The 12,682-nt window shown below is 38.2% G+C and overlaps 2 protein-coding genes across 2 annotated transcripts; both read right to left on the bottom strand.

Moving 5' to 3' along the window:
* Positions 1-249: 249 nt before the first annotated feature.
* Positions 250-1,399, bottom strand: LOC135707811 (uncharacterized). The gene is made up of 4 exons (XM_065229708.1): positions 1,303-1,399; positions 568-632; positions 422-522; positions 250-353 (listed from the first exon to the last, which is right to left on the bottom strand). The coding sequence occupies exons 1-4, from the start codon at positions 1,318-1,320 to the stop codon at positions 277-279; spliced, it is 261 nt and encodes an 86-aa protein (XP_065085780.1). The 5' UTR covers positions 1,321-1,399; the 3' UTR covers positions 250-276.
* A 5,240-nt stretch (positions 1,400-6,639) lies between these two features.
* Positions 6,640-7,324, bottom strand: LOC135707810 (uncharacterized). The gene has a single exon (XM_065229707.1). The coding sequence runs from the start codon at positions 7,210-7,212 to the stop codon at positions 6,718-6,720; it is 495 nt and encodes a 164-aa protein (XP_065085779.1). The 5' UTR covers positions 7,213-7,324; the 3' UTR covers positions 6,640-6,717.
* Between the last annotated feature and the right edge of the window lie 5,358 nt (positions 7,325-12,682).

Here is a 12,682-nt window from a genome sequence, read left to right as displayed (position 1 = left end):
AACGGTGGAATAAGCTCATCTGTTCGGTGGACCAAACGAAACCGACCGCAAGGGTAATTTAATCTATAGAAGCGTATGATCGCGCGTGTTATTGGTACTAACGAAAACAATTCCGATTGCTGGTGATCAAATGTTCGGTTCGATCGGTACACGTTATCAACTCGATGACCTTGGATCACAGAGTTGGTGTTTGGTTTGGACTTCTCTCGAATTATTTTTACTATTGCTTGGTTTTAATTTACATTTATTTAACCTTATTCAAATATGTATACTTCTCTAGTACTTTCCCCGTCCGTGTTCATGACCTTGTCCATGACCACCGAATCCATGGTTGTGTCCTTCGTGTCCACCGCCTAAATCAATGAATGATACCAATTAGCTTACAATGAGCTAATCAAATTTAAATTTCTATCAACCCTACCTCCATAAGCTTGTCCGTGTCCTTGCTGGCCATGCTCAAAGCCGCCACCATGTCCTTGCTGACCGTGCTTAAAGCTGCCACCGTGTCCTTGCTGGCCGTGTTCTTGATGGTTGTGTCCTTGCTTGCCGTGTTCTTGATGGTTGTGTCCTTGCTGGCCGTGTCCGTGTTGCGCGCTAGCCATGGCTACAACGGCAACCAGCAGGGCGAGGAGCTGTAATGCAAATACGATAACGTGTTGAATTATTATAATTTGTAGCAAATTGTCATCATCCAAGTTTTACAGATTAGTGTGAATAGTGCAGAATAAAACTGTCATGTATCTGTACGTGCAAATCGAAAATAATTAACAAAGATTTAAAATGATCAGATGTGCTCTATGATTGGAAATTGAATTTAGATCTTCTCATCATAGATCGTAGCTGGATCAAGGATATACTTCAGCTGTTGAACCCCACATACAGGTTGAAATCAACATGTCTTCGGTTTTGGCGTTCTGTTTCTAAGCTAAGCCCAAATTTAACGACGTAAAATATAATATTCTCAGGACATCACCGCGGGGATATATACTTATGGCGGTAAGCTCCAACTCGGATTTACTTTTAATACCGTCCCTGTTTGGATCATCTGCAAAAAAATTGCTTAAAATCGCGTTGATTAACTCTGATGTCGACATAAACGCAGCCGGACATTTTTGATCGGGATTTAATCCAAGCATAATACCGGTTGAAGCTTACCACCATTAATAAATGGAAATTTTAATTAAGTATTAACACAAATTTCAAAAAAATATTTTAACCACAGGTAATCCACAAGTTTCACCACCTTTGCAAATGAAAAAATTCTACATTTTTCAAGATTATTTCACAATTCAAATATCCTACCATAATAAACTTGGCCATCTTATGTCAGATTATGGTTTCACTTCACAAATTATTTAATAAAAACCTTCCAACCGACTTATCGTATTGTTTGAAATTTAGATGAGAACTGATGCTGCTGTTATGTTTACCCGCAGCTTTTATACCACCTTACCGAATGTGTTTTTTTCCTTCTTACTTTTGACCATCCTACGGATTCCATTTCATTTCACTAATGACCGACCAGTCTGTGCAGAAGAAAGAAAGAAAGAAAGAAAGAACATCTCAATAAATATGCAATACCTACCTATAGCAAAAAAAATCACCGTTGCCCAATTTATGTCTCTGTCTCGATCCATCCGTCCGGACGACCGGATGATGTCCATGTGGTCCCCCGACGTTATCATAATAAGTTGGTTTTAGCTTGTTTTGACTGCCATCATTTATTTACTCCTAATGCGCAAGCTGAGTGGAACCCGTTTTGTTTACAAATAGACCCATCGGACTGAACGATAACCTCCAGACCCCAAAAGCATCCCAAACCTCCCTAGGCTAACTTGTTTGCTGCGTACTGATCGTTTCAGCGAGCAAATATTATGTTGTCACTCGATATGGCGCTCTTGGAAGTGCTTTTTGGTTGTTTTGGTTTTTAAAAACCAGTAGTGATTCACTGTGACGGTCTGTAAGCCCATAATGCACCCCTGGGGTAAAATGCCCACTTATATAAAAACAGCAATAACTTTTCATCAGATGCATTTTCCGAATAACGGTTTGTGTTTGTTTTCAACTGGAGGTTTCACAAATAATTCTTGATCATAAAATCATATATTGACCTACTGATTCCTTTAAAAATATCATTTTGTGCAAAACATGAAACAGTTGTTAAAATCATGGTTGAATCACAGACAAACATCGTCGTTAAAACATTAGCGCCATCTGTTGAGTACACTGTCGTGGGCACTACGCTGAACAGATGGGGATAGTGTATAAACGATGGCGATAGTGTGCGCGCCACAGATGGCGGTACTACCAACTACGATACTTTTAAATTGTCCGTTAAATGCTTGTTCGATGAACAAATTTCGAGCGTTATGTCTGTTTGTCTGTGGTTAAATGTTAAGCTTTTAACAGCATATATCACAAAAAAATTGAACGAATTCACTGTTCTTATATTGTTCATATATTTTACTTGATGAATCACAGTTTAACATTCTATTGAGATTTTGAGACCTTATTTCTGATGTGTTTAACATAAAGGAATAATCATTTGAAATAAAGCATCCCTTTGCATTATCTTCTTGCAGGGATTATGGTTGGGTGCATTTTACCCCAATGTTGTGGTGCGTTTTGGCCATTGTTGTCGTGCGTTCTGCCAGAATATTGTGGTGCATATTGCACCATGAATCAGGCGTTTTGTCCTGCTATTATCTTGGAACCAATTTATAAAATACTTTAAAAGTCATGAAAAATCATCCTTTTGTAGTTCTAAATCACTCGATCTTCGTAGAAAACGTGTTAATGAACCATACGCCATTACTTTCTTCTTGCTTTTAGCGTCCATATGCCAGTAATTGACGATTTTGCTTAAACGGTGCATTTTGCACCATTCTACCCTAAATGTAAATTTTATTAGCATCTTACTCGTATGTTGCTATTGTATGCACTGTTTAAGTGGATATTTGCTTTGTTGATTGACCCATCTTGGAAGTAAATGTTTTTTTTTTTCTTTTTCCTAGTTCATTACGTTTCTAATGGATTTCATGCCTGTTCTTAATTTTGTGTTATTTTAGTATACTTCCAGAGAAGTCGAAAAAATGTCCAACTTTAAAAAATCCTCGCCTCGATCGGGAATTGAACTTTCAGGGATATTTACGTATTCTCGAAGCGTCCGTGTTTCTGTGGGCTTTTTCTCGACGTAGCGCGCCATGTTTTTTGTTTACATTCATCTGCTGCCTACTACTCTATCCATTCCAATCGATCGAATTGTCGAAAACTGCTTTAAAACGTTTTTATAACGCTCCAAACGTCTCAGGTGAGTGAGTGTCGGCCAAGAGGGTAGATTAAGAAATAACATCAAATATTTCTATATATAACATATAAAAAATAGAGCTTTTGTGCTTATTTGTTAATATTTGTTTATTTGGTTCTACATCAACAAACTGGGTTTAGTCTTAATGATGGATTAAGCAATACTAGGAAATACGATATAGTCAAGAAGTAACAAGCTGCAAAGATCGTGAAGTCCAACTTAATTCCTAATTCTTAAAAATATATCACGGAAAATCTGACGCAGCGTCTCGCGTGCCAAGTGAAAATCAAATACGGAAGCAACACGATTGAAAACCCTTTGTAGCTCATTGATAGCACCATACGAACTATAGTTTGTACTACGAAAAGTGCTCGTGGTTGAACGTAAACGTCAATTTGTTGTAGAATAGAAGGACAATCGATTCTGCCCTGTAGAATGTCTGCCACAAACAGGGCCCTTGTCGTATCTGTTTGACTCCACAAAGGATCCAGATGAATTAACTGGCATCGACTTTCTTAGCTTGCAAGGCGATGAGGATCCCTCCAAGGCAATCGTCGAAGGGCAAACCAGATGATTCATCGTTGAATAAACTCTACTCTTGGTACACTGTTTTGGTAATTGGGATTCCATACAGGGCAGCAGTATTCAAACACCGACCGGACAAGGGAGCAGTAAAGCGACTTCAAACAGTATCCGTGAAACTTTTAGCTCTCCTGGAAATGAAGCCGAGTGTTCTGGATGCCTTGTCGATCGCGTACGAGATATGCTGGCTGTATGTGAGTTGACAATCTAAGATGACTCCCAGATCCTTAATGTAATTCACACGATGTACGTCAACGCCTTCTAGGATAAAAAAAATACAACAGCGTAATGTCAGTTCATGCACTGTATTAATGATAATTTTGTCCTTTTTGGCAAGTAATATTACACCATATTTTCAACACGATTGAATTGCATCCACTTTGATGTGATATCAACCTTCATTTTTTGCTGTGTATGGGAGTTTTCCCTTCTTTTAGTGAGCGTTTGTTGTTGAGCGACTGCCATTAAAAATATCATCTTTACTCCGTTTCGTTACTGTGTTGAATGAAGTATCATTATTCACCAACAATCAAAATGCAACACAGATTATTTTTGTTTCTACCGACATTATCGTTGAGCTTTGCCTCGGTTTCATAGCTTACTTGTACAATCAACTGACTCGTTATTTGCAGCATTCATACTTCCTTGACCCAGACATGCTATCAGCTCGTCAATTGATAGACGTTAGACCGTTCTCATATAGATGACACAATTTTCAAAGCTTTTACTATTTATTTTAAGCCCTTATTTTTTTTTTCGTTGCTTTGACTCCATTTTACCTTACCTTAGCCTATCAAACGGTCAAGTGCGAAGCGTAAACGTAAATTACGCTCGAGCGTGTAGACCGGATCAAATCTTAGCCGGCAAACCGGCTCAGCCGGTTGCGATTTATATCCGTCCAATATAAATACCGGTCTGTATACATGGAAGATGGTAAGCAGAAAGAAAGAACGTTCGAGCCAAATCGTATGTTTTTGTTTTCTTCGTATTCGAGCAAAATGCTCAACAGCAGGGCAATCAAAGCTCGCAAAACCTGATACAAAAAACGCCTAATCATGATGGGCTCATCGGCAGTGTCGGAGAATAGCAGAGGAGGAAATCCCCAAAAATACAACAGCCAAAGTTAGGTATCAATGATTTGGTCTGTTTGGGGATTCTAACCTGTATGTATATGTAATGTGAAGAGTGTAGATTCCATATAAGTTGCGCAACAAATGATTTGAAAATGATGCAAAAAAAAAGAAAACGTTATAAGGTACACTAAGGGAAGTTGGATCGAATTAACACGAGGGGTTTCTACCAAGCTTAGAAGCTGACCGATAATCACAGATTACTGGATTTTTTTCGGAATGATCCTTTAACTGGGTAGTCAAAAAGTAATCAAAATAATCGATAATAATGTATGGGTAACTTCAGTAACTTATGCAGTTTCGAAAATAATCCGATAATCCTGAAAATAATTGAACAGTAATTGGCTAAAAGGAGAAATAAAACAAATGATGATGGTTTCAAAATTTTGCACGGTGAGGAGAGAAATCTTAAAAAGCATTAAGGTATTATTTGAAATAGCTTTTTATGCAACAAGTCGCAAAAAGACGATCAGTAGGCTTGCCCAATTGGATGATAACGTGTTGAAAAAATCGAATTTTGCTACGAGTTGCATAAATTTTTTTTTAGCATTCAAAAGAGTTTTATCAGCAATCAATTCGAAACTAACGATTTTAAATTGGGTCACTACTTGACTAGCAGAGGTGAACCAGCCCAAGGCTGAAAGCCTTCCTTATAAAGATAAATTAATTAATTAATTACTTGACTAGCCTATTGGTTCCAAGCAAATCGATTAATGTACTCCATTCCAGTCGAAATTCTAGTACTACACTATTTGTTTGTTTGTTTTGATTCGCTATGAAAGTTTTACAGATAAAATGGAATTTCCTATGTTTCGAGGGGTGCATCGATTAGCTTGGGTCCGAAGAGAGTACTAGAGCTGAGCCAAAAAGTTGAGCACGTTTCTTCGGGACCTTCTAGTCTTAGAGTTACCTCTATGGTTTTATTCTGTTCAGTTTTCCAACGGAAATAGTATAATTATTTATTATGATTAGAATTGAAGATTTGTTTTACATTAGAAAGTCACACAAGCCAATGATTTCACTTACCCCCTAGTCCCAATTCCCCCAGTTTACCTTATAATGTGATAGAAATACACCGACACGTGAAAGAGGCCAGTCATTGATGTTATTATAACTCAGTTCTTTCGCATTCTACTAATGGATCTGAAAGGTTTTTAATATATTATTGATCGCATGAACAATTGGTTCGTGATACTGCTGGGTGATGTAAGCACATATATGTAGGTATGTAGATTATTTCCTCGAAGCATTTTTTTTATCTTTCGCAGAAAAAATCTTTGATTTTCAGGCAGTTACTATCACAAAAGGAGTTACCGTCGTAAGCGGCTTCTTTGGCTTCGGTGGGCCAAGAACATCTCCCTCCCCACCCTCGTGGCGTATTTTGCCGTAATACATAGCCGGCCATAGCTTCAGAAATCCATCACTCCTAATTAATAAAACCCGCATCGTAATAATCAGTAAAAAATATACAAGCAGAGTAGAGTGTTCTGTGTTCTCTTTATTCAAAGATAAATTTTGTTAATGCATGCTAACATAAATTATTGCACTTCTTATTGTTAGTATTAAATGACATTTCACACAGCACATGTATGCTTTATCATCTATCGACTTGAGCTTCCATCTTGGCCATCGATCCCGATCCTGAAAGCAACATTCACATTAGGTATGATATTACTAATGCAATAAAGTAGCAATTTCTTACTGCATCAACGGTCCATCTGATGACACTTCCGGCTCCGTATTGAATACAACTCGCACACCAGACAGTTTGGAAATTTGTTCCCGCATCATTTGCATCCTGTCACTTAATGATGTTTCGTCCGTTGTTCGGATACCATTTGGGGTCACTGTTGCGGTTTCGATTGTTTGGCTTCCGAAAAATGGCAAGTATCCAGACAATGACGATGTGGCATTGCTCAACATGCTTCTTGATTGTTCTATCATTCCATTACCAGCTCGAAGTGGATACGTTATGTAGTAATGCATCTGTTGAACCACATTCAACAGTGTTTTGTGTGCAGAATCGAATGCTTCGTCGATCCTGTCTTTGACCGCATGATGCGCCTGTTTCAGAAGGGCTTCCTCGCGAGCGATCACAGCTTTTTGCGCATCTATAAACAGATTTGCATCCGACGAAACAGGAAGATTAACAATACACCAGATTGTTGTTAGGATAATTAACCGAGCAATCATTGTTCGCTGATTCACTATTACAAAGCGCCACTTGATAAGTTATACCTTAGATGGTTTTCAATTTACTGGCACCGCACTAGTTTGAAATGACTTACCTGCATTTGAACACGAATTGCGAAATAGATAAACTGCAAATTTGTTTTATTACGAAATGAACAAGTTCTTTTTCGCGACCTTCTTTTGTGGTACGTACATGTGCATTTCCAGTGAGTCTCTAGTGGGGCTTGTACAAGCTTCAAATGTAAATCAAGTTATAACATTCTGTTTGTTCACAAATTTCATAACACAGCAAATTGCATTTCAGGTCACCTTCCTCCCGCTATTGTTTTAAATAATTTCTCGTTTACTTTTTCGAAGAGACGTATCAGTTTTTGTAAACATTACATTTGATTGTCGATTTGGCGTAACAGGTAGCTCGCACACGCTTACTAACACCACTAGCAGGTAGGAGAATTTTTTCCCTATCTGATGGTTGTGTTAGCATGCGTGAGCGAGCTACTAGTTACGCCAAATTGACGATCAAATACATTGTTTACAAAAGCTGATACGTCCCTTCGAAAAATTAATCGAGATTTGTGCACACACTGTTCACTAGGTACAAAGCTATGCCATTTAAAAGACGATGACTACTAGACTGATGCCAAATTTGAAATGGTTGCTCCCCAGTGCATCAACGGTTCCAAATCGGGTCATATGTCAATACCAACAATTGAAAAGGCCTCAACTCCATTTTGTAGACAAACCTTGCAAGGCCATTTCCTCGCAGCCTCTCCTATCTAAAAAAAATATAGCCTTGCTTGTATGAAATTTTCTCAGCTGCAACTTTGCTGAAGATCGATTTTTAGTCGAACAACAAAAAAACTTATTAATTATTTAATAAGGGATCGTCCATTAATTATGTCGTATTTTTAGGGGGAGGGAGTTTTGGAAACTGTGACGTGCCATACAAATTTTAAGGTCTATACAAAAAATGTGACAAAGGGGGGAGGGGGATTGAAAATTTGCCAAATTTTCGTGACATAATTGATGGACCTTCCCTAATAAGAATAGTTATCGAACTTTCTCTCCAATATAAAAAAGGGTAGACGGCAAAGAACGAAAAATTTGGATTTCCGATAGTAATTTCCATACAAACACCAAATGGTTTTTGCACAGTCAGTTTCTTACTAAACAAGTTAAAATTTTAAGAAGCTGATAAGAATCCGATTAAGAACCGCATAAGCACTGAGGAGCAAAAAAGAATGCCACCGCTAACTAGCTCGGCATTTCATTTGCAGGATAATAATCAAAAATTTGCCTTAGTGTCGTCATGCAGGACCGAAACCTGCTCAGCCGCGAATCAAACATTCAATATTGAGCAAGTCCTTATAATTGGCACCGGGTCCTTTTGACAACCAGTAAACTGCAGTGCTCAAGAACTAATTTCTCGCTTCTGAATCGCTACTAATGTCATGAATGGTCAATCGTTGAACGTTGAAACTTTATCAGAAGTGAAGTAGGGGTATTTCAAATAAACTCTTAAAGAGTCTGGACCAGTTCATGTTAATCTCCATGGACCGTCTACGGCTGTCCTATCAACAATCAATACGAAACTATCGATTTTAAATTGGCTCACTACTTGACAAGCCTATTGGTCCCAAGCAAATCGATTAACGTACCCAATTCTAGTCGAAATTCTATCACTACACAATGTTTGTTTTGATTCACTATGAAAGTTTGACAGATAAAATGAGGGGTTAGTGGATTTTCCTATGAACAAACAGATATTTTGCAGAGATATCAGCAAAACTAAATGCCGAGGTAATCGGCTGTTGGAGATTTTACCGAGCTAGATTAAGTGTGTACTGTTTGATGCAGTACCAGAATTTAAAGATTTTATTAGTTCTAAATAATTCTAATAAAGGGTGTCCACGATGAAATTGCCACACACAAAATTGATTCGCAAAATTCGAGTTTTCATCCGATTGCCATCAAATTTTCAGGGATTGAGAAATAACTATTAAACTTCATTTTACCATTTTACTCGTATTTTATTTACAGTCCATACGCAAATGCCCGCACCTTGGCCTTAACCCCGGCCATAAGATTCTGCACAACCTGTGAATCAACCGTTTTTTGCATGTAAACCCATACTTTCTTCAGTTCCTCGACTGTCTTCACTACCTTAGGTCGTTTAAGAAGGTGCTGCTTCATAATCGCCCAGTACTTCTCGATGGGGCGGAGCTCCGGAGTGTTGGGAGGGTTGAACATTTTCGGCACGAAATTGATCTTATTGTCCGCATACCACTTCAGCACGTCCTTGGAGTAGTGGCATGAGGCCAAATCCGGCCAGAAGATTGTTGGGACGTTGTGGGCCTTCAGGAGAGGAAGCAGCCAGAGGTACTCTTTTATGTACACCTGTCCGTTCATTGTGTCCTGGGTCACGAAAGGTGCACTCCGCTTCCCGCACGTGCAGATGACTTGCCAAACCAGGAATTTCTTCGCAAATTTGGACATCTTCTGAGTGCGGACATGCTCCGGAACGCTGAACTTATCCTTGACCGTGAAAAACAGGTTGCCGGGGATCTGTTTGAAGTCGGCCTTCACATATGTTTCGTCGTCCATGATGCAGCATTCAACTTTTGTCAGCATGTTGAGGTACAACTTCCTGGCACGGGTTTTGGCGGACTTGTTCTGCTTCTCGTCGCGATTAGGGGCCTTTTGTACCTTGAACGTTCGAAGCCCAGCCTTAGTTTTGGCCTTCTGGACAAAACTTCGGCTTAGGTGCAGCTTGTTAGCCACATCCCTAACGGAGGCGTTCGGATTTCGGTTGAAGGCCCCAACTACGCGGTTATGATTTTTGGTGTTGTACGGAATACTTTTTCCTTCACTTCTGGGCTTTCGATCGGTGGTCAACCGTTCCTCGAACCGCTTAATCACTCGCGACACCGTGGAATTCGCGATTCCCAACGTTTTAGCGATGGAACGATGCGAGAGATCCTTGTTCTCGTGATGAATGCGCAAGATTTTATCACGCACGAGCTGTTCTTTCGACTCCATTTCCGCGAGTTTTGATCACAGGACTTTAAAACTTGCAGGATGTAAATAATGCACTATGAACTAAATCCACCCAAATTTTCATTAAATTCTACCCAACGGTTAAAAAGTTAGAGCAATTTCATAGTGTGGCAATTTCATCGTGGACACCCTTTATTACCCTAAGGTTGATCAGATTTACAATTCAATTCTTGACATCATACAACACACAAAACCCAGTAGACCAGTAGGCAATTTTATGTTGAAGCAAAATTCACCTGGCTGTGGAACAAAGTCTAACACACACAGTTTACCTAAACTACGGGTAACTCCACTATTCGCATGACCATTACGAATAATTTTATGCCAAATTACTAAAATGAAAGTCTGATAGCTTCAATTTTGATGTCTCAGGATCTTGAAATGATTATATTTTTCCTGGGGCCCAGATCATTAAATTTTGGGTTATTCTGAATTTACTTGGAACTCTTCACAGGGTTCGCCCTTTTTTTTAGTTCCATTTGAATCATTCTAAAATTCCATCATACTTCTTTTCTATATTCCCCTAAAATAATCTTGATAATGGGGCTTATTACGGATGTCACTTCACGGTGAAAACTTGTCACTTGTCGTCACGGTGAAGTGATTCCCATTTGATTTGTACGGCAATCACGGCTCTTATTATGAGTATCAATTTAAGAACCGTGATTGTGACACCCGTAATAAGGCCCAATATCCAAACTTTTCCAGTAACATTCTAAGAGTTCCTAGCATTACCCTCTTGTAATTTTTTATAAATTCTTAAATATTCTTCATAATTTCCTTGGTACACTCTTCAGAATGACCGTCACGCTCTTCTCAGACTCATCCGATAATTCCTTTTGAACTGCTTTGTAGGTAAGGTTAGAATTGTTTTGAAATCCTCTTCAGTATTTTCTAATTCCTCAAGTACTTTGCCAAGATGGTTTTGAAAGTTTCTCAGAAATTGCGCATAATTCCGATTAACTGTTTTAAAATTATATCAAAATGAATCATCCATAGAAACATTGAACAGAATTCCATTGAAATTATTCTCACGATTCGTATCAGCATACTCCTTGCGTTTCATCATAAAAATTTTCTATGATTTCTCTTCGGGATTGTATTTCCTTTATTCACAAAATCTCCATGCAATTGTCATCAGAGTTGACAAGACAATTCACACCGTCTTCAACCAGAGGTTGCACAGACTGAATATTTAACACTAGACAAAGATGGATGCAACCCTACTCAGAATAAGCTTGAAATTCTCGTTTGATTTCACAAGGAATTCACGCTACACTTCACTGTGAACTATGTTCAGAATTACCTTAAATTTCAATAATTTCCAACGATGATGAACTTTAATAATTAAAGTAGTAAGTTTGGCTTTTTAGTTTTTGATTAGATGATTAATACATTGCAGTGATATTTTTAAGGTAACATGTTTAAAAAATCTGGGAAAATCTTTAACATATTTAAAAAATCTGGGAATATATGTGGTCTGTCTGTGTATCTGGCAAGACGACTAAAAATCTGGAAAATCCAGATAAATCTGGAATACAGGCAACACTGTATGCTAGGTCTCTAAATCTGCTAGCACGAAGTCACCAACATCATTCAGTATATCCAGCAGACTGACTTGGACGTCGATGTCGGGATAGGAATCTGCAATGATACAAAACATAACCTAAATAATATCGGTGCATCAAAAAACTCATTTTAATTATCTTTCAATGAAAATTAACATAACATAACTTTATTCGACAAATTTCCTACATGTATCATCCATAGTAATGCTCTTATCTCATTATTTTGAACTCTTTTTTCAACAATTTATCATTCAAACTCTGAAATTTAAACCGGCTGTCTAAATTCTAACGGTCTAACCGACCATCGATTAGTACTATTTCCCGCCACTAGTGACGCTTTAATTTTACTTGGATTGTACTATAGAGATTGCTGGCGTTTATCGTACGCACACTACGTCAGTATACTTATACGCAAAATGTTTTCATCAGGAAAAAAAACTTCATAACGAAAATTTTTCCTGATGAAAACAAATCACCAACACAATCACACTTTAGCAATATCTATAGATTAGCAAGCAGCAGATAAATGTAAACAAACAAACACGTTATATGTGTGCATGGTGCTGAACAATTGCTAATAGAAGTGTGGATGCTGCATAGATTGACAAGAATACGTAAATTACCCTACAATAAAACGGCATGTATGAGCTTCAAAATTTGTCAGAAACAACCTTGGATCGTTTGAAAACCAGCCTGACCAAGGCCTGGGATATTATATCTGTAGAGTCCATCGTCGTTCAGCCTGCTTATGAGGACATTCCGAGACATTCATGCAAGCTTTACGAAGTACGTTAATGTATCCACTCTTTCCAAAATATATTGTAATTGAATATAACTATTAAAGA

This window comes from Ochlerotatus camptorhynchus, unplaced genomic scaffold (assembly GCF_037179485.1).
Source record: "Ochlerotatus camptorhynchus isolate MF236.1 unplaced genomic scaffold, CSIRO-AGI_Acam_v1.1 ptg000319l, whole genome shotgun sequence".
NCBI classification, from domain to species: Eukaryota; Metazoa; Arthropoda; class Insecta; order Diptera; family Culicidae; genus Ochlerotatus; species Ochlerotatus camptorhynchus.
This window is presented reverse-complemented; position numbering and strand designations above follow the sequence as displayed.